Below are 22,935 nucleotides of genomic sequence, written 5' to 3'. Positions count from 1 at the left end.
ACTTTCACAACGTCGTTACGGAATCTATTTGATACTCACAATTACTGTGAGGGCCACTGCATTGTCCTTTCACTTTTCATGTCACACTACTCCTCCCTTCGTCCCGTCCCGGATAATTTGTCTCATTTTTCCATTTCTATCAGTCCCTTATAATTTGTCTCATTTCACTTTTTACCAATGTTAGTAGTGGATCTCATATTTTACTAACTCATTTTTACTCACATTTTATTATATAAAAGTAGACTCACGTTTCACTAATTTTTCAACTCACTTCTCATTAAATTTTTAAAATCCGTGTCTGATCAAAGTGGGACGAATTATCCGAGACGAAGTATATACAAAATTAAAGAAGAAGAAGAATAAAGATTCCTTATTTTCCCAAACCAAAAACATAATCTTTATAGGTATCCATACGTTTTCTGTCCTCACGATTTGGAAAAATAGCTTCATGTATGTTTAGGGTTTAGGGTTTACTCAGAGCAGAGATCTATTTAAATAAACAGAATTGTTTGCATCAATTCTCCTCTATCTGAATCTATAGTCTAAGGGCATCTCAAGTGCTTTCGCCCAGCAATAGCTCAGCCACAAACTACTCCTGCCACATCATCTGCACTAAAAATCCTCCTACCACATCATCAGGACAAGCAAATAGCCCAGCAATAGCCTAGCCACATCACTCCTAATTATATAAAACAAATAATTGACAATCACACAAAATACGGAATTAAATTTACGACACAGATACGGAAAAATCTAATTATTTTATTTAAAATTTAAAAAAAGTACATTTGAAAAAATTACATAATTAAAAAAAACTAACGTCGTGCAATACTCCGCGCCCACAACTCTTCAATTAAATCTTTTTGGAGTCGAATATGAGCATCCGTTTGGCGCATGCCGGCATGTGCTTGGAGGAGGCCGGCTTCATCATGCGGGACCCCATTTCGTACGTGGGGGCGGCTATGCCGTGGCTTGGACCGGCTTCATTATCGTCGTTGGCCCAACTAGTCAGTCGTACACCTTCATCTTCGACAATCATGTTGTGCATGATAATACAGACGTACATTATATCAGCAATGCAGTCGATATGCCACAAACGCGTTGGACCCCTAATTGCCGCCCATCGAGACTGGAGCACACCAAATGCGCGCTCCACGTTCTTGCGCGTCGACTCCTGGCGTTCCGCAAAGTAGGCCTTCATCTCATCCAATGCGCATATGATCGTCTTCACAAAGACGGGCCACCTAGGGTATATCTCATCCGTCAAATAGTAGCTCATATCATGTTGGGTCCCGTTGGCGACAAAACTGATGATCGGACCGACGCCCTGGCACTGCTCGTTGAAAAGGGGCGACGAGTTGAGGACGTTGAGGTCGCTGTTCGACCCGGCTATCCCAAAATACGCATGCCAAATCCATAGCCGATAGTCAGCAACGGCCTCCAGGATCATCGTGGCATTCTTTCCCTTGTAGCCGGTCGTGTAGAACCCCTTCCAAGCAACGGGACAGTTCTTCCACTCCCAATGCATACAATCTATGCTGCCTAACATACCCGGGAACCCATGCTTCTCCTCGTGCATCTGCATCAGATACTGACAATCTTCACGAGTAGGGCTTCGAAGGTACTGATTACGGAAAATTTCAATCACGCCCTAACAGAAAATACTTCATACATTCAAGGGCAGTTGACTCACCGATGTGGAGGTACTCGTCCCACATGTCTCCCGCGCCTCCGTATGCCAACTGTCTGATTGCCGCAGTGTACTTTTGAATAGGTGTGTGGCCGGGTATGCCAGCCTCATCGTGCCTGAAGCGGAAATACAGATATCGCTGCTCCAAGGCGTTAACAATACGCATAAACAGGGCTTTGCTCATCCTAAAACGGCGCCTGAAATGGTTGTCGTTGAACCGCGGCTCCTGTGAGAAGTAGTCTGCGTATAGGCGCTGATGTGCAGCTACGTGATCACGTTCAATCACTGTTCGGCGGTGGACAACTGGTCGTGGTCGAGGTCGAGGTACCGCCGGCTACAAGGCCCTCTGCAGCAGCCGATCAATCTCATGGTTCGTATAGGCCTCTAACGCTTTGTTCATTCGACGATCGTACTCCTCATCATCCCCACCACTACCACCACTACCACCACTACTACCACCAACGTTGATCATTTCTCGTTGTTGATCTTATACAGAAATTAAGATAGAGAGAGTACTCGTTAAAAAAGTGGTGCGAATGAAAATGACGTGCAAATCGCGTATAAATAGTGTTTCGAAAATTAAAAAAAAAACATTAAATTCGCTCGCCGATTGCTCGCCGGTCCTGAGCCTGCAATGGCGACGAGCAGACCGGCGAGCGCTCCCGAATCGGCCAGAGCTCGCCGATTTTTTCGCCGAAATGGCGCTCGCCGGTTCCAATGGTTCGGCGAGCGGACCGGCGAGCGCCGGAAATCGGCTAGCCGGCCCGCTCGCCGCCATTAGAGATGCTCCAATAATCTCGAGGTAATTGATTCTTCCCCCCTTCAAATCTCGAGTTTTTCATTCTGTATTTTGTTGATTGCTATGAAAATTCATGCCTTTACTTGTTATTCTGTTTCTTATTTTGGCTGAGACCCTTAATTCCTGAGTTGGGTTTCGTAAAATTCATGTCGTTCTCTTTTGATTGATGTGTGAAGTGATGGCTTAGAATTTGATAGTTGTTTTCTTCATACTGGTTTGAGTGAATTGGCATTTGAGCAGCCATATTTGTGTGTGTGTTGTGTTTCTTGGATATTAACAAAGGCCATTTTTTATTAACAATACCTTTAATGATGAATTAAATTGTGTTTGGGACCTTTGTACTCCTTTCTTGTTTTGTGCTGAAAGAAGTTGTGTGTATTATGACTTATGAGGGCATTATCTATGTAACAAGAGTAGTTCTCGGATTCCCATCAGCATGTGAAGTTGAATGCTAAAGCTTTCACTATTTATCATTTCCTTTTCTTAATCACATCGGTGTATATTTCTTAGGTTTCTCTTTGAATCTTTAGTGCTTAATACCTTTGAGTTTGAGCATAGAAACAATTTTTCAATGATTTTTTATTGCATTTATTATACTACTCGTAGGTAGTGAGCCACATCCGATCCCCCAAAGTTCAGTTTTTAAGGACCCGATCACGTGACATTATTATGTTTATGAATTATGATTATTTGGTGCTTGTCTATAACTTACTAGATGGGCGTATTCAGTCTGTGTTTGGTGTTAGCTCAGGTTTGGTTTTTCTTGCTGTTTCTGTCTAGCTCTGTTATGTTTACTTGATTTGGTTGATAAATATTTGTCCATCCTGATTGCAGAATGGGAACTTCTGGTGATACCGTTTATGGGGAATACACATACCAAGAGCTGGACAGGGAGCCCTACTGGCCATCAGAGAAGCTCCGGATTTCCATAACAGGAGCTGGTGGGTTCATCGCTTCTCATATTGCTAGGCGTTTGAAGAGCGAGGGTCATCGACTGGAAGAAAAATGAGCATATGCCCGAGGAAATGTTCTGTAACGAATTCCATCTTGTGGATCTGAGGGTGATGGATAACTGTTTGAAAGTGACTGAAAAAGTTGATCATGTGTTCAATCTTGCTGCTGATATGGGTGGGATGGGATTCATCCAGTCGAACCACTCGGTCATCATGTACAACAATACAACGATCAGCTTTAACATGATTGAGGCTGCAAGGATTAATGGAATTAAAAGGTCTGCTTTCTTAACAAAAGCTTCTTGCAAAATTACATTGTTCCCTTCTCTTGATGTTCGGTTCATATGCAAATTTTGACGTGCCAAGGCACACATTTGAATTGAAGAATTGAAATGAACTTTACTTTTGGGGTATAGGTTTTTCTATGCCTCCAGTGCTTGTATCTATCCTGAATTCAAGCCGTTGGAAACCAATGTGAGCTTGAAGGAGGCGGATGCATGGCCTGCAGAGGTTTCGTTTCCATCTCCTATCTAGACTAATTCATTTTTTGGTGCAGCCTCATTTTCCATGAGTGACACGAGCTTCGTATTGGTTGTTGGTGTAGCCTCAAGATGCTTATGGGCTAGAGAAATTGGCAACCGAGGAGTTGTGTAAACACTACAACAAGGACTTTGGAATTGAGTGCCGGATAGGAAGGTTCCATAATATTTATGGTCCATTTGGGACATGGAAAGGTAAGCATGTATGTTAATTATTGTTTTTGACCCTCACACCCCCTCCCCCCAAAACAAAAAAGGAAAATAAAAGAAAAACGTTGTGTAAGGATTAAATCATAGGTTACTATGTAGGTGGGAGGAGAAAGCGCCAGCTGCTTTCTGTAGAAAACCCTTACTGCTACTGACAAATTTGAAATGTGGGGAGATGGCAAGCAAACACGATCATTTACCTTTATTGATGAATGCGTTGAGGGTGTTTTAAGGTATGGAGTTTACCCAATAAATGGAGCCTTGTTGCATTTCAACTGAGTGTGCTTTTCCTTTCGTACCATAAAAACTGAAGAACACCGCAGGTGGAGAATATTACTCCATATTTGTTATTTTTAAGCTGTAAAGAAGATTCAGGATAATATTTATAGCCTTCAAATGCTTCAGAATAGAGGCGGGAAATATGGTACCGGAAAGTAAATGATCCTCTATTTTGGCATTTGTAGTTAGTGTTAATATATTGCGATATAAAAAAAGGTTTTTACTTCTCATGCTACATTGCGATATATCGATTATATTTTGGGGTCTGAGTCACTTATTTAGTAACAGTAATTATATGAACTTTTATCCCATTTTCAGATTAACGAAATCCGACTTCGGGAGCCTGTAAATATTGGAAGCGATGAGATGGTGAGCATGAATGAAATGGCTGAGATTGTCCTGAGCTTTGATGATAAGAAGCTTCCAATCCATCACATTCCAGGGCCAGAGGGTGTACGCGCCGAAATTCAGACAATACTCTAATTAAGGAAAAGCTTGGTTGGGCACCTTCTATGAAACTTAAGATAACATTACCCTCATTTTCTTGCTCATCAACTTCCATTTTATTTGAAATCCGACATGTCACACGTGCCCGACATCTTCACAGGATGGACTGAGAATCACATACTTCTGGATCAAGGAGCAACTCGAGAAAGAAAAAGCTAAGGGCGTCGACCTCTCCACCTATGGTTCGTCCAAAGTGGTGGGGACGCAACACGCAAGCTCCTGTTCAGCTTGATTCACTTCGTGCTGCTGATGGCAAAGAATAAAGCACGAGGCGTGAAGAAACATTCCTTCATGTCTGGAACGAGCCGTTCATGTCTGTTAGCCTCGTTCCGTATGTTGTATTTCTTGATCTGTCTTTCAGGCTCTGTATTCGCTCTCCGTTTCGAGTACAGTGCATTTTCTATCTAATAACCCCATGATATGCTTGTATTGTGAAGTTTCTATTCTTTGCTACTCAATGTTATTACATGGCTTCCTATCGTGATTGTGAAGTTTCTATTCTTTGCTACTCAATGTTATTACATGGCTTCCTATCGTCTGAAGATTGAATGCTTTCTAGATTTGTACACTTAGTTCTTAGATTGCTCATCACTTATTAAAGAGGGTTTTTAGCAGTTTGAAGTCAAATTCTAAAAAGGTGCAGCCTTTATATTGATATGGACACACACACACACACACATACACACACATATAAAAGTGTGAACAAGCATATTTTGTGTGCATTGTAGAAATTCATTTTATGTCAACATTATTCTTTATAGATACTCCCCTCAGTTCACTAATAATCGTCTCATTTACTCATTTTTGTTCGTCCATTAATAAATGTCTCATTTGTTTTTTTACTACTACTATTTTTGATAATAGACCTCACATTCCATTAATTATATCTTATTCACATTTCATTACAAAACTAATACTCCCTCCGTCCCTAAAAAATAGGTGCAATGGATGTGGCATGAGAATTAAAACAAAATTGGTAAAGTGAGAGAGAGAAGAATGGTATGGTAAAGTAAGAGAGAGAAGGAGAATGATAGTTAAAATAGTGTTAGTGGATAGTGAGACCTACATTATTACATTGATATAAATTTCTAAAAATGGAATGCACATATTTTTGTGGGACGGACAAAAATGGAAAGTGCACATATTTTTATGGGGCGGAAGGAGTACTTCTCTAGTCTCATTAAATATGAAACATTTGTTCATCGGCATGAAATTTTTTGTAATGTTTTTGTGTGAGTTATTGAGGAGAGGGCGAAAAGTAGAGATGATATAGTTTCTATTTTAGAAAATGTTTCCTTTTTAATGGGATAACCCAAAAAAGAAAATGTTTTATTTTTAATGGATAAGTGAGCATGGATGTGGGTCCGGACCCACTTTTATTCATTTTTTACTCCCTACTATTTGGCAAGAGCACAACATCCACATGCATGCTCTTCCGCAAGGACATGCTCAAGGGTCTCACCATTCTATTATTCAATTTAAATAAAAAAACATTTTCCCAATACTAAAATGCATTAAAAATACCCAAAATACTATTACTAATTACTAAAAAATTAAAAATTACATAATTAAAATCATAAAAATTTAAAATTTCATAATTAAAGTCCTAAAAATTAAAAATTACACAATTTAAATCCTAAAAATTAAAAATTATACAATTAAATCCTAAAAATTAAAAATTATACAATTAAATTCATAAAATTAAAAAAACCCACTACTCGTGGCACGATATTGTTCATAGTATTCTTGTTTTTCGCGCTTCGCTTCCGCAATGATATCGTTGATATCCATTTTTGAATTTAGAGAGGGCTTGATTGAGAGACGTAGATGAGTTGTATGAAAAAATATGAATGAGAGATAATTTGATGTAAAAAATAGATAATGAATGTGTGTATTTATAGATGATTTTGGGATTTAAAAAATTCAAAAAAATAAAAAAATGGTAATAAAACTGCTATATTTTTGGGAATCCGAAAATATATATTTTTAGATTTTTGATATTATTTTTTATTTTATTTTATTTTAAAAAATGTCAACGGCATTGCCGTTGGCCAATAGAAACGCGCCACGTCGCCCTGCTCAGCGGCACGGACGTGCTCGATGCATCGAGCAGAGCCGTGCCGTCGGCAAGAGCACAACGGTGGACAGGGGCATGCCGCGCCACGGCACGGACGCCGTCCTTCCCCACAAGCACCGATGCAGATGCTCTTACACTCACTTTCCACTATATTCTTAAAACTTGTGTCTAGTTAAACTAAGCTTTGTATTGGTGGGTGAATGGAGTAATTTTTGTTTTAATGTAATACCTCATAAATTATTATCGGTGTCATCAAATTCACAAATTATTTTAAAAATTAAAATTTAGTAATACTTTCTGAACTTTTAAAATTTTAAAAAAAAATGCTAGATTGGACTAAATATTAATGGTGCTAAGTGCTAACCAGTGATGAGTGGACTTAAGTTGTTGTGGGGCCACTTTCTCACAGTTTTTTTTAATTAATTTGGGCTGGGTGATGAGTGGACTTAATTTGTTGCGGTGTCACTTTCTTACATGTTTTTTTATATTTGGGCCCCAGCCCAAATTTAATAACTTTCTCACTTGGGCCCCGCCCCGTCGATTGTACATAAATTAAAATCGTTAAAGTTTGAACTATACATTTCAATTTCAAATTTTAAATTATTTCTTTTGAACAATAGTAGTATAAAAACTATGATTGAGTGACTGGAGTGGTCATGGATAAATTCTAAAAATAAATGTCGTTGATTAGGGAACAATATTGAGAATATGATAAAAAATAAACATAAAGAGTTATTTAGGTCCAATAATAATTCTCAGACTCTACTATTTCATTTCATTTGTGTAAATTTATTGAGTAAATTTATGTTATTGGCGCTATATTCTATCCAAATTGTTAATTGAGGTTCGTTTTAATTCATACCTCGACCCAATTACATGCACCTATGCTATTGTTATTGTGTTGAGTGTAAAAAATAACACAACCACCCGATATTATAAATCATCATTTAGGTAAAATGAAAATCGGTTTACAATTCCGATCTCAACTGTCACACATACAATCCCATTCAATTATTAACCAAATGAATATGCATATGAGCTTTTGAGTTCATTTTTAGCTAATTATAAGTAGAAACTTTGGGAATTTATATTTTTCAGGGTAATTTGCAGAATTCATAATACTTTATTGTATTAACAACCAATATTAAATTTTACAAAAATAAAAGTAAAAAATGCCTAAATTCATGATATAAGTAGCTATTTGTACCGTTTTTCAATCTATTTGTCTAACATAGAACAAAGATGGCAGACACCCACTGAAGTTTAGACAGAAAAAACTGAGCAAGTCACCACACAGTTTCTAAAATATAGCCCAAACATGGGGGGGGGGGGGGGGGGGGGCTACCCACTTTGTCAATGACAAATAATGGAATATACTAGACCCACAAACAAATTATTGGCTTATCTTTAAATCTATAATATTAAAAAGAATATTATTCCACATAATAGCTTAATTAAATGAATAAACCAATTGTCTAAGATGATGATTAGCAACTAGTTTGGAGTTCTGGCAGCAGCAAGTTTTTTATTCTGAATTATTGGAGTCTTTAAAATAGATTTGAGACAAATCCTAGATCAACATGCTATATTCTAATTGGATGTCAGAATTTTTGTTTATTAGTTGTATGAGATAAGAAAAAAAAATGTAAATATGTTGAGATAACAGTGGCATAAGTTAGTTTCATTAATAATTGGGTAAAATATCCAAGGAATTTGCTATTTTGGAGATGTCCCTGTATAGAAATTGGGGGCAAAGGTTGCAGTATTGGAATAAATCAATAAATAGTGATAAATGTTCAAAATAAGCAGCTTTGTTGTGATTATTGTGAGATCTCTGAATGATGTTCCATTTCAATTTTACACCGCAACAGCGCCATTTAATTATATTATGTTCAGATATAATGCACATTTTTCAATCCTATAATTTTAAAGATAATTTTCTCAGCGTATCCGATGTTTTGTGATGGGAAATGCAGTCGGATTTTTTCGCCAAAGATAAAAATGCAATAACCATATAAGCACCAATGCCCCTAAAATTAAGTATAGTGTTGTTTCGTATAATTAAGCTATTCTTTGCGGTGTAGTTTCATGTAAGTTTTAATAATTGGATATTGTATATATATGCTACTACGATATATAGATGATTTGTATTTTGATGCTATTTTTATTTTTAACAATAATGGTACACTGTTCTAATTTCATGCATGTTAGTGAAAACTTAATTATCTCAGTCATGTATTGATTAATTACAACGAGATACCAAATTCAGAATGTATAATACAGTATATAATTTAATATGCTACTATTTCTTTATTGGTGCAATATCAATTAGATTACAAGGTACTTGAATGTGATTACAATTTGAAAGGGTTTTGGAGATGTTTTTTTTAATGAGTCATTTCGAGTAGCCAATAAATGTCAAATTGTTTTCACCCAGTTGTTACATTGGCGATCTTTATTTTACACTTGAGATATGATAAAAGGTAGATTTCCTACAATTTTTTTATAAACTAAAAACCTCAAATCACAAAAGTGGTGAAGGATAGTACAAGAAAGTAACAATCTAACAACACAAAATAGAAACACAAACACAAACGACACCACAAAAATAAAGAGATGACAAGAAAAAAAGACAACAAGAGTCAAAGCCAGAGGAGAACAAGTCAAACACTAACCGGTAACACTCACGTAGCTAGCACCCAAGAATCACTTGATATCAAAGCAGACACCAAACAAGAGAAGAAACAAGGACTTCCTCAACAAGTCATCTTCTGTGAGGGTTCGTTCCCCTTGCCCACCTTTTGATATCCTCAAAGTTTCCCATAACATGTCTCGGTGAAACTTCGAATACTATCCTCACATCCCATCTAAGATCCAAGGTGCCAAAACATAAATTTCTTCTCAAAATCTCAGTTAAGCTTGAAGTACTTAAACATTTCCTAGTACATATTTTTAATTTAGTGTTAAAGTACTTAAACATTTTTAATCTCCAAATTTAAATAGAGATTTATGTATAAATACTGTTAAGTACAGTCTTAAGCATAGAAAAGTGAATAGTAAATTGGTTGACTATATATTGAGAAAGGGAAGAAAGTAATTGGTTTGTTTTGGAAAAAGGATCGAGAAACATGGACAATTCACTACTCATGATATATTTCGAGATCGGGGTGAAGTAAATAAGCCCATTTGAAAATAAATAAGGATTTTATAAATTTTGCAAATTACTTTACCGGACAAAAGGAAAGGGGGAAGTAAAATATGTGCACATAATGACATAAATAAAATATGTATTGAGAAAAGCTAATAAAGAGGCTACCAACGTGGTACGAAACCATTGGTTGTGGTAAAAAGAACTAATGAAATAAAAGTTTTGAAATATGTTGGCTTGTTAATCACAAGTTAAGAATCAAATCATGGGATATGAGCCCTTTTATATTAATCTTTTGTATGAAGTTAAATTACTATAGCTGGAAAATGACCTAATATTATGAAAGTAGATATAGGTACTGTCAGGTGTCAGCTTTTCCTTTTTTGGTAAAAAAAAAGCATATAAAGATTGGAGGTATTTAATCATTGTATTACTGTTAAACTTTATATTTATATTACTACAATATTTTAAATGAAATCCTGTCATAGGTTTATTTCTTGAAATGTACGCTAGATTTATTAGACTATCTCCAAAATATACTAAAACCTAAAATGAGATAAGTAATTAGCTCTAATAGCATTAAAAAATTGATCTCATTTTTGGTTTTGAGAAAAAATATCTATTTTTAGGTTTACATTAAATTAAAACCTAATTTTTTAAATTTTGTTAGTAAAAAAAGGCATAATGTAGATATTATTTTTTTAAATTTTAATTTAATGTAAATAATTGGAGTAAAATTATATTTGACGTGACATTTACACTAAAATGATGAGTTTGAATTTAGTATAAATGGTAGTTTAGTGTAAATGAGTGGAGATATTCTTATGGGAACGTAACCGCCACAATGGGCTAATTCGACCTTATAATTGTTTCATTTATAGGCTAAAATCATCACAAATCTGATTTATTAGCCTAAACTTATCAATATACTGTATAATTCATAAATTACGGTAACGAAGATCTATATATATATATATATATATATGATTTTTGTAATCCGAAAAAAGAAAATTAAAAAAATTAGAGATTATTCTAGCGGAATGAAAATTAAGAAGGGAGAGAACAAAAATTTGTTCATCAATGTTTCTCTTTGAGGAGAGAAGCTAATCCGGTGACCACCACTTTATTTCCTCTCTCTAAACTCTTCGGCTTAATCTCCGGCAGCTGCCACGTCATCGGCGCCGGCGATGAGATCGTCATATCCTCACCGAAAATAAAGTCCAATTCTCCCCCCTCACACCCCAAATCCAAAACCTCGAGATCACCGGGTGGCGCCTCCTCGTTTGTGAGGCGGGCGTGAGGGCTCAGCCATTTCGATTTCATGTACTCCGCCTTTCGCCACGGAGCTATGTGCATGCCTTTCTTCTTCAGGCTCTGCCGCGCGGCCTCTGACGCCATCGCCACGAGCTGTATCAGCCGGTCGGTTTTCCCGACGAATATGTACGGCAAGTTCTGCAGAATCGCCTTGTAACTGCTCGTAGATCGGGCGATCTCGAACTCCGATCGGAAATCCACATCGACTATCACCCTCTCTCCTTCCACCACTACATCGATGTATTCATACTCGCCTGCAAATTCCGATTATCAATTGAGGATTATTTGATCAATTGATTTCTAAAATTAGGAGAATTAAAAAAAAAGGAGAAAGGGGGAAAGTGGAATTGAGAATTACCAGCTGGAATAGAGGGAGACTTATCCCATTTGGATTTGCAAAGGGAGGCGTTGTAACCAAGGGTGATTAGACCATCGGTGACTACTTTCCTCAAATCGTCTTTTCTTTTGCAAGTTGTTTTGTTCTTTTCGACGATTTTCGAAGCGTCTGCCAATAGATTTCTCTCCGCCACAGTCGCGCACGGCGTTAAACTCTGCAACAACAATACGCAAACTTCAGATTCTCGACCAATAAGGAAAAAAAGGAAAAAAATCGAATACATAGGATAATTGTGTACCCTGAGAGCATCGGAGGGCTCACTGAAGGAAGAATTAGTGGAAATGGAATCGGAGAAGAAGCCGAGCTCGTCATCGGAGCTATCGTTGCTGTTGCCGTTGAAGCAATTGCAGCGGTTGCGGGCGGCAGAGGAAGGCTTGTCGTTGTTGTCCTCCATGAAATTCTGAACCATTTTATCCAAACAGACCGAGCTCGGCTCGAACTCGGCAGCGCCACCGCCATCTTTGTCTCCTCCGGCTACCGGCTTCTCAGCGGATGAAATCCGGAGGACGCTGTTGAACGGACGGTCAAAAAGCCTCTTAAGCCGAGACTTAAACACCGGCGGCTTGACGTTGTCGATCGGGATCGAATCGATCGGCTGGATTCTCATCGGAAAAGTTGAATATTTCTAATCTAATCCAAATCTATACTGTTAAACCTAATAATCTTCTGTTACTCAAAAACTCACAAAATTTACAAAATATGCCTGCAAAACTTTCAACATCGGCAAACGGAAGGCTAAACAAAATCATTTCAATTTCATCATTTCAACCTCACAATATCCGATCATCAAGCACCAAAGCGTCAGAACAAAATTTTTACACTAATATTCACTCAACGAGAAAACTGAATAAAAAGAGAAGATAATAAATTTCTCTGTTATTGCTTTTCGTGATAAACGTGACGGCGATGATAGGAGAGACGAGCATTATGAGTGTAACGGGGAGAATCGGAATCAGATGCCGGAAAACTAATTTTCCGGCGCAGCTCCATCGCCGGTGCTCGGATGTTGATATCACGACTGTTATTTTTTTTCAGGTTGCTGTTTCCACTTGTTTTTTGGTTGATTTTTGTTTAGTTGGCTGAAATGGAGGGAGCTTATATAGGCCTTGGATTTGAAGACTGAGACTTATTGCCACGTGGAGTAGGTTTACCCTGAAATCCGGGCTACAATCTGCTGTGATGGACGTTGGTGCCGGTGATCCTAACCCACTCTGATCTCGACACGTGTTGATCATCTTGTCAGATCTCTCAACTCCCTATTTAAATCTTTTTAGAGCATCCATAGGGGACGGGGACGGGGACGGGGACGGGGACGGGGCCGGGGCCGGATGGCAGACACCCAAAATACACCTCCTGCCATGATATAAAAAAATCACACTACACAATAGCGGACATCCCGAAGGACAAGAATAATAATAATAATTCACAAATTCACAAATTAACAATTACGGAATTAAAATTTTGACACGAATATGGGAAAATTGCAACCATTTTATTTCAAAAAAAGCATACATATTTAAATTAAAAATAAATACATAGTTCCAAAAAAAAACCATCCCAAACTAAAAAACGATTCAAATAAAGTACATGTTATGCCTTGAATCTGTGTAGTTTGCCGCTAGCCGAACGGGGGTCTCGCTGATACTACATGCGTTAGAGTTTTTAAAAAAATCGTATATATAGAGTTTTTTATAAAAAAAATCAAAAAATGGGACGTCCGTAGTGTCACCGCAATAGCGAACGTCACGACGGAGGTCCGCGCTCACCGGCGGACGACCTCTCGTCCGGCGCCGACGTCCGTGTCCACCTCAAACGTCGCAATAGCGGACGTTCGTCGGAAATCCGCTATTGCGGATGCTCTAAATATGTTTATTAATTTTATATAGGTTGTAGTTCGCTTTACAAAATTATTAAGAAATATAATGGAAAGTGGCTTGAAAAAGTTAGTGAAGAGTGAGTCTTATTTTTATATATTAATTTTATAATAAAATGTGAATTGAAATGAGTTAATGGAATATGAGATCCACTACAAAAAAATGGTAAAAAGTGAAATGTGACAAATTTTGTGGGACGGATTAAAATGGAAAAATGTGACAAAATTTAAAGGACGGGTGGAGTATTTCATAAATAAATATATGTATTATGTTTGTTTCATGAAATTAAATCTTAATTTAATTATAAATAAATAATTATATAATAAGTACTGCTAACTAGTCATATTCAACCAGTCATACTCAACCTTCTTCAATTAATATAATTTTATAATTTAAAACCAATAATCTTAGACAAAGTATAGCAATCGAAGTACATCTAATTAGATGTAGTGTTGGAGTAGGATTGAATGAATATGTACGCGGTAAATCAAGGAAACATCGATGTTTTTTGGTACTATAAAAAATGGAATCTTGAGTGGATGGATACCAATCCATTAGTGATTTATAACATAATACTAGAATTAATGATTGATTAACTAACATTTTTAGCATAAAACCGAAAAGGATTATTTATAGAACTATAGGTAAGTTATGAACGTTCGATAAATTATGGTTTTATATAATAGTAGAGTTACGTTTGTAATATTTATTCTATAACAAAGCTATATTAGTAGTACACATTAGGCGTTGCATATAAAACACTATAAAGTTATGTGATAGGATTTAAGATCCTATCACAGATTTTATGCAAGGTGTTTGATGAATTGCCCCAATGAAGGAGCTTGAACTTACGGACGAGAATTAGGTTTGGTTGTATGCAAGGTGTTTGAAGAATTGCCCCAGTGGAGGTGCTGGGAATTATGGACGAAAACTAGGGTTGAGACAATAGGCAAATTGTATTACTTATTTCTCAAGACTCGATCTATGGGAATTCTATAATATATAGAATTCCCCCTACTTGATTCGGACTTACGATTCGGGAAAGAATCAAGAAGAAAACCCGAAAAGATTTGACTCTATCTAACTAAGCAAAAAACGTTATTTAAGGAAACACAATAATATCTCTAGAAGCAAAAATAAAGCAAATAAAATCTTCTAATTATCTTGGCACGAAATCGTTGTACTTGCTGGGCCGAGGCGCGTTGCGCTTCGGGCGTTCCTCCCTTGGCGGAACTAGCTTCTTCGCGGTCTTGGTCTTGATATTGGGCTCGTTATTTTGGGCTCCGGCCTGCTCCGCGCTTGGCGACGGCCCTTCTTCCGTGCGTACTCCTTCCTCCAACGTTGAGTCCCTATCAACTCCCCCATCGACGAGAGCCACCTTGTCCTCAAGGTGAAGATCAGGAAAGTGTTCCCTAAGCAAAGCAGCTGATTCCCATGAACGTGTAACGCCGCCATCCGAAGACCAACCCACCGACCACTGCTCCTGTGGAATGCCATTCACCAACACTGTGCGGGACTCAGAGGCGCAAATTGGAGTGTCATAGGGATCGCTTCGTCGGAAAGAAGCCGGCAAGTGCATCGTCGCCGAAATTAACGGCACAAATTTCTTCAACAAAGAAACGTGAAAAACATTATGGATCCTGCTTTCTGCTGGTAAGCGCAGACGATACGCCACTTTGCCCACACGCTCGGTGATCTCGTAGGGACCAAAATAGCGCCGAGCCAGCTTGTTTGATAATGGTTTGCTGACAGAAAGCTGGCGGTACGGCTGGAGCTTCAGTAACACGCGGTCGCCCACGTTAAACTCGATGTCCCGACGATGGCGATTAGCATATTCCGCCATAGAACCCTGCGCACGGGCAATGCGCCTCTTCAAGGTCTGCAGCGTCTCCTGCCTCTCGGTCAGCAATTCTTCCACTGCTGTGTTGTGCGACGGCCGTGGGTAAGTGGCAAAAAGGTTGGGTGGCTCCCGCCCATACAACGCTTGGAAAGGGGACATTCCTATGCTCGCGTTCACGCTACAGTTAAGTGCTAACTCCGCCCAGGGAAGCAGCGCGAACCACCTTGCGGGGCGATCAAAGGTGAAGGCTCGCAAGTACTGCTCCAAAGCTCTATTGGTAACCTCCGATTGGCCGTCGGTTTGGGGGTGATAGGCCGTTGTAAACTGCAACTTGGTGCCACTAAGCTTCAACAGCTCATCCCAAAATTCACTCATGAAAATGGAGTCGCGGTCGGATAATAACTTAGCAGGAAAACCATGTAATTTTACCACCGTGTCAACAAATAGCCGGGCCACGCGGGGGGCATCGAAGCCCGGTTTCAGCGCTCCGAAGTGGGCGTATTTCGACAATCGGTCAACGACCACCATGACAGCCGTATATCCCTGCGAAGGAGGAAGTCCAACAATGAAATCCATGGATGCCGCCTCCCACACCATACCGGGAATAGGCAATGGTTGAATAAGGCCGTTGGGCTTATCTCGCACATATTTTGTTGCTTGACAAGTGAAGCAGGCCGCCACATACTCACGCACGTCGCGACGGAGGCCCGGCCAATAGAAGACAGCGGACACACGAGCGAGGGTCCTGCGCTCTCCGGGGTGGCCGGCGGCAGGCGAGTCGTGACACTCACCGAGGATAGCTGTCCGGGTAAGAGAATCTCGGCTGAGGTACAACCGCCTTTTGAAATATAGTAATCCGTCCACGACCGAGATGTTAGGCGGGGCGGTGCCGGCAGTAAACGCCTGGTGCAAAGCTAGCAGATCCGGAAGCTGCTCATTCTCGCGCCGAATCGTCTCTAGAACCGCTGGAATTGGGCGAGCATACAGCGAAAATAACTGTGCCGCAGAATCTGTTTTGTCATCATCACGGCGGGACAAGGCGTCTGCCACTTTATTTGATGCTCCCGACTTGTACTCAATCGTAAATTTAAACCCCATGAGTTTGCGGACATAAAATTGTTGATCTGGTGTATGCACTACTTGAGAGAGAAGGTCTTTTAAACTCCGCTGATCACTGCGAAATATGAACTCCCGACCCAACAGATATTGCCGCCATTTCTGTACTGCTTCAACAATAGCGTAAAGTTCTTTATGGTATGTAGACGCGATGCGACGACGCGGCCCCAACTTCTTACTAAAGTAGGCGACGGGGTGCCCTTGCTGCATAAGCACCGCCCCGATGCCGAAGTCGGAAGCATCCGTTTCAATCACAAAAGGCAAGGAAAAATCTGGAAGACGGAGGACTGGGGTGGAGCTCATTGCCTCCTTGAGGGCTGTGAAACTTGCCGCTGCTGCCTCACTCCAAATAAAGGAGTCTTTCTTGAGCAGTTCCGTCAGAGGGGCTGCAATAACAGAATAATTTTGCACAAATCGTCGATAGTACCCTGTGAGCCCGAGAAAACCTCGCAGACGTCTGATATTGGTTGGCGTCGGCCAAACCATCATGGCCTCAATTTTTGCTGGGTCGACCCGCAACTCTCCAGCAGATAGAATATGGCCCAGATAATCAATCGTCGACACACCAAATGCACATTTTGACTTCTTGATAAAGAATGAGTTTTCCCTGAGGATCGATAGAACCTCACGGAGGTGATTCCTGTGCTCCTCTGCAGAGTTGCTGTAGACCAATATATCATCAAAAAATACGATAACGAACTGACGAAGAAACGGTTTAAAGATACCGTTCATCGCCGCCTGGAAAGTGGACGGCGCATTTGTCAAGCCGAACGGCATTACTAAGAACTCAAAGTGGCCATCGTGAGTGCGAAAGGCCGTCTTGTGGATATCGTTGACATGCATCCTTATTTGGTGATACCCCGAACGAAGGTCCAGTTTCGAGAAAATCACTGCTGCATGAAGCTCATCAAACAGCTCGTCTGCGGTAGGTATAGGGAAGTGATCTGGAGTAGTTGCCGCGTTGAGGGCGCGGTAGTCCACACAGAACCGAAATGTGCCATCTTTCTTACGGACCAAGAGGACTGGCGAACTAAAAGGGCTTGTACTATTTTGTATAACCCCCTGAGAGAGCATCTCCTTCACTTGGCGCTCAATTTCTGCTTTCTGAAAATGCGGGTAGCGGTATGGTCGTACGTTGATGGGTTTGGTTGACTGAGGCATGTGTATTCGGTGATCCCAGCAGCGGGCAGGTGGTAAACCAGCTGGTACCTCAAACACATCAGCAAATTGAACCAGAACTGACGTCAGAGCGGGGATCGATGGTTGTCTGGGGTGTGAGGTCCCCTGTCTGATCTAGACCCAGCGGAACGATCTCAAATAAATCTGACTCGCTATCGTGGCTGATAAGCGAAAATAGGTTGTTGTAGGAGACTTGCCTGGGCGGTTTGTCCTCGCCTGTCAGAGTAACCCGTGACTGATTCCATAAGAAGTCCATGGTTAGATTGCGGAAATCCAAAGCCACCTTGCCCAATTCCTGTAACCATTGGACGCCCAAAATGACGTCGGGGCCCTCGACCTGCAGTAGAAACAGATCTATGTCGAAGCAATTACCCTGCAGAGAAATAGGGGTGTTGAGGCTCACATAATCGCATCGCATCGAAGCACCGTTGCCGACAAAAACCCGAAATGGAGAAATAGTATGCAATGAAAGACTTAGCTGTTCGGCGACGGCGGGTTTGATGAAATTATGTGTGCTGCCGCCATCGATCAGCACGGACACCGGAGCCTCATATATCATGCCAGTAATTCGGATTGAACGGGGTCGGAGCTTGGGTCCAATAACCAGAATGCGGGAAACATCGCCCGAAATTACCATATTTTCAGCCTCCTCGCCGTCCAGAGGGTCCTCCATGTCATGCTCTGGGTCGCCCTCCTCATCCTCGCCCATAAGGGCATAAAACTTCTTGCTACAAACGTGCGAACGCGAGTACGGTTCCGGGCAATACCAACACAGACCCCGTTTGGTGCGGTCCGCTCGCTCCGCCGCCGAAACGCGGACCACAGGATAATCAGATGGAGCTTGTGCTTCACGTTGTTGCTTCTGGTATGGATTTGGCAAGCGAACAAGATCAGGTTGCTTCGGGGAGGGGCTCTGAGGTTTCTGGTACTGTTTGCCATCGCGATGTTGCCAAGCCGAACGCGATCCAGATGACTGGCTGGTGTGAGAGGCCGTGTGACACGCAGCAAGTTGCTGCGCAAGAGAGATAGCGTCGCTGAGGGATGCGGGACGGCGAATCAGTAATTCATGCTTGAGGGATGCGGACAACCCGGCGACAAATAACGATGTTAGAGTGTCGTCGCCCACGTGGGTCACCTTCCGTAACAGTGGTTCGAACTCGGCTAGATATGACTCCAACGATCCCTTCTGGCGTAGGGTTGCCAAACGACCCACATAATCTTCATACAAATCGGGGGTCGAAGCGCCGTTTGATGTCGAGCAAGAAGTCATCCCAACCTCGGTCCTTATTGTTAGATTCCCACCACTCAAACCATTCCTCCGCCGCCTCATCAAGAAGAAACTCCGTCAGATACAAACGGTCGGATAACGACGTGAAAGTATGATTATAAAATTTCTGAATTTTCTTGATCCACAAAACCACGCCATCACCATTGAATCGGGGTGGATCCATCTTCAACTTCGGCCAAGAATCCTGATTAAACCCCACCGGCCTGATCGTGTGCGAGGGCGGTAATTTCCAGCCCCGGGGCGGCGTTGCCGACGACATCTGCGTCGCGGCATCAGGGGGCTTTTTCCCCAGATTCTCGACGGCCGTTATCAGACGCGTCATGTGATCATCCATGCTCTTATTCCACTGTGTTTGTTGTCGTTCGAAGGCTTCCTGAGCGAAGCGGTTCGATTGGATCTTCTTTTCATCTCCGGCGATGCGGACTTTGATATCGAACATGGTCTGGCCCAATTCTTCAAGGGTGTAGGCAAGAGAAGGGTCTCCACCGGTGTTAACGTCGTCGGATGCCATGATAGGCTGAACGATGGTGGTGATGGTGAAAAACGGGGGAAGAGAAGCGCAATGAAGCACCAGTTGATAGGATTTAAGATCCTATCACAGATTTTATGCAAGGTGTTTGATGAATTGCCCCAATGAAGGAGCTTGAACTTACGGACGAGAATTAGGTTTGGTTGTATGCAAGGTGTTTGAAGAATTGCCCCAGTGGAGGTGCTGGGAATTATGGACGAAAACTAGGGTTGAGACAATAGGCAAATTGTATTACTTATTTCTCAAGACTCGATCTATGGGAATTCTATAATATATAGAATTCCCCCTACTTGATTCGGACTTACGATTCGGGAAAGAATCAAGAAGAAAACCCGAAAAGATTTGACTCTATCTAACTAAGCAAAAAACGTTATTTAAGGAAACACAATAATATCTCTAGAAGCAAAAATAAAGCAAATAAAATCTTCTAATTATCTTGGCACGAAATCGTTGTACTTGCTGGGCCGAGGCGCGTTGCGCTTCGGGCGTTCCTCCCTTGGCGGAACTAGCTTCTTCGCGGTCTTGGTCTTGATATTGGGCTCGTTATTTTGGGCTCCGGCCTGCTCCGCGCTTGGCGACGGCCCTTCTTCCGTGCGTACTCCTTCCTCCAACGTTGAGTCCCTATCATTATGTCATTGATTTCATTTTCAAAATAATAGGTTGGCATATGGCGATTATGTGTCGCTCCATATAAAACACATTTTAATTCATATATATGAAAAAAAGGCCTACGTCACTTTTAAGAAAAAGGCTATTTTAATCGTAGCATTAGGCGTGGCACTCAATTATTGTAGTAATAGTTTCTCATAAATTGACAGCCTAGTTTACTTAATGTTCTTCTTTTAATTCAAAACGTGCATGTTTGTTCTGATTGATATATACGATTAATCGAATTCTATTCAAATTTCTTTTTAAGAAATAATTATGGCTAAAATCATAAAGTTTGGACAATTTTTGGTTTATTCCATAATTTTCAATATATGAATGACAAGATGGCACGTTGAAACTGACATGGCAATAAAACGATATCGTTTCAAATAAAATGAAAATATTTTGACAAGAACGGTAGCAATACCTAAAATGTAAAATAAAAATTATTTCTAAATGACACTCTATCTCTTCTTTTCATTTTTTTTCACCCAACAAAATTTTTCATTTTTCATTTTTCATTTTTCATTTTTTTTCCATCCAACAAAATTTTTACTAACTAGGAGTAGTAACTGCACTAGAGCGAAAGTCATCATTGACTCACATATATTTTTATGATTAGTAACATTATTTTCATAACGTGTCTCATTTTCAATACTCTTACCGTTTCTATTAATAAATTTATGGAGTATTTGTAACTAAACGGATGAGTACTAATGATGAATAACAGAACATATGAAGGGACGTTAGTCTATGTATGCATTGTTAATTACTTTCTTTCACACACAATTGCATATAGTCATATTTATGTGCACCTATCAATCTATACATGTGAATATTTAGGGTAGATATCAAACCCAACCTAACTTTAAACAAATTCATTTGTCTATAATGATAAGCAATCTCACTGCAATTTTGAAGACGTTGATGACAATTAATCCTAGCTAATGCCACTTCAAATTATTCAAAACCCTAATTTGTGGACGATACAAATATTCAAAAAAAAAGTCCCAATTCCTTAGGCCTACTCTCAACGCAACAAAAACTTTCCGATTTTGATATATCAAGATAGAGTGGATTCAAAAAAATCAATGTCATTTTCCCATCAAAGGTGAATTGAATTGTGAGTAGTAGGTTTTGCTAATGGGTGCAGTTGTGATGTGGGGCATAGTACTTCTAAAACCATATTTCCTATCACATTGATAAATACATCATGGTCCCTATATAACTCAATTATCGCATGCCCACCAATAATGTGTGTTCTAGTTAATTTTTCAATTTTAATTTGCATGCTTTTTTATGTTATGTTTGCACCTAGCTTTATGCATGCATGTATGTCATCGCTTGAGATAATTGATGAAGAAATAATAAAAAAGAATAATTCTATGTTGGTTAAAGTAGATCTTATGAGCATGATTTGGAGTATTTTTTCTGTTGCTATGTATAGTATAGGGTTGTGTTTAGAAATTTAGGTTCCCATTTTAACAAATTTGTTAGTGACTTTTAAAGATTAATCTCTCTAGGGTTATTTGTGTTTCTAAAGTTAATTATTCTGATATTCTTTAAAAGTAAATCTCTACTTCTCTAAAATATGGAGTTTGGAATAATCCTATATATTATATAATTCCCGAGGGCCGAGGCAGAAATTTAGACTACATAAAATTAAATTAGTCCTCCTTAATCATCATGATTTATTTCAAGTATATCATATCAGACTGTTTTATCCTTTCAGAGCAACTAGATAAATACCTCTTAAAAAACTAAATATACCATCCTAAAATGTAGTGAATTCTAAATAAAAGTAAATATTCTTTCGTGTGGAGAAGAAACACCTCTTCAAAAATTGAAGAAGATGTAATACTTTTTTAAATATCTTTTATGAAGATTGAATTTGAGTATAAAATGTTCTTGTGTTGGAGTTGGGATTTTGTCATCTTGAGCCCTTCACATACACTTATCTTATAATTGGGTCCCTGTTTCAACAGTATAATAATAACTCTCCATATGTATCTGTATTTTGGAACCTCAGGAATTAACAAATAAGATTCAACACCCAATTTTGGTGATGATACATTCAATTTTATTAAACGATAGTAAAGGATATTTATATGTACATATTAGTAGTAGTACTCCCTACGTCCCGGACTACTTGCACTTATTTCCTTTCTGGACGTCTCAAGTTATTTGCACTCTTTCCATTTTTAGTAAAAATTATCACCTACAGCCGCAATTGTTGACTTTGCTATACACTCATTCCTTAATCTCCGTGCCGAAAAGGAAATGTGCGAGTAGTCCGGGACGGAGGGAGTAGTATTTATTGAAATTACTGGTAGTAGCTAGTTAGGCTGAAATTCTTAGGGCTTTTACGAGTAGCTCATTCAAAGATCACCTGGCTGATAATTTATGAGCTTAAAAGAGTACTCAACTATTGAAGTCAAATTGTTTAGTCAAATACTCCTACATTAGTTTTTATTATTTATTTTTTATGTAATCTTATTTCTTTTGCGACTGAAGTTTGCAAATCTTGAAAACAAGCGGCTTCGACTAAAAC

At 39.6% G+C, this 22,935-nt stretch overlaps 1 protein-coding gene and 1 pseudogene across 1 annotated transcript; one reads left to right on the top strand and one right to left on the bottom strand.

Annotated features, from left to right (window-relative positions):
* Window positions 1–3,324: 3,324 nt before the first annotated feature.
* Window positions 3,325–5,237, top strand: LOC121803172 (annotated as a pseudogene).
* Window positions 5,238–11,144: 5,907 nt separating this feature from the next.
* On the bottom strand, window positions 11,145–12,974 carry LOC121805157. The gene is made up of 3 exons (XM_042204944.1): window positions 12,149–12,974; window positions 11,872–12,064; window positions 11,145–11,767 (listed from the first exon to the last, which is right to left on the bottom strand). The coding sequence occupies exons 1-3, from the start codon at window positions 12,515–12,517 to the stop codon at window positions 11,277–11,279; spliced, it is 1,053 nt and encodes a 350-aa protein (XP_042060878.1). The 5' UTR covers window positions 12,518–12,974; the 3' UTR covers window positions 11,145–11,276.
* Window positions 12,975–22,935: the final 9,961 nt, after the last annotated feature.

Source organism: Salvia splendens, chromosome 5 (genome assembly GCF_004379255.2).
Source record: "Salvia splendens isolate huo1 chromosome 5, SspV2, whole genome shotgun sequence".
Lineage (NCBI taxonomy): Eukaryota > Viridiplantae > Streptophyta > Magnoliopsida > Lamiales > Lamiaceae > Salvia > Salvia splendens.
The sequence above is the reverse complement of the archived record's forward strand: the minus strand, read 5'-3'. Positions and strand labels throughout refer to the sequence as shown.

What these genes read in the sequence shown, in the direction of transcription:
- LOC121805157 (XM_042204944.1), bottom strand. Translation starts at nt 12,517, where the DNA reads ATGAGAATCCAGCCGATCGATTCGATCCCGATCGACAACGTCAAGCCG. An exon ending in AGCCCTCCGATGCTCTCAGG is followed by an intron (nt 12,065 to 12,148) that starts GTACACAATTAT and finishes TTGTTGTTGCAG; the next exon opens with AGTTTAACGCCGTGCGCGAC. An exon ending in GTCTCCCTCTATTCCAGCTG is followed by an intron (nt 11,768 to 11,871) that starts GTAATTCTCAAT and finishes CGGAATTTGCAG; the next exon opens with GCGAGTATGAATACATCGAT.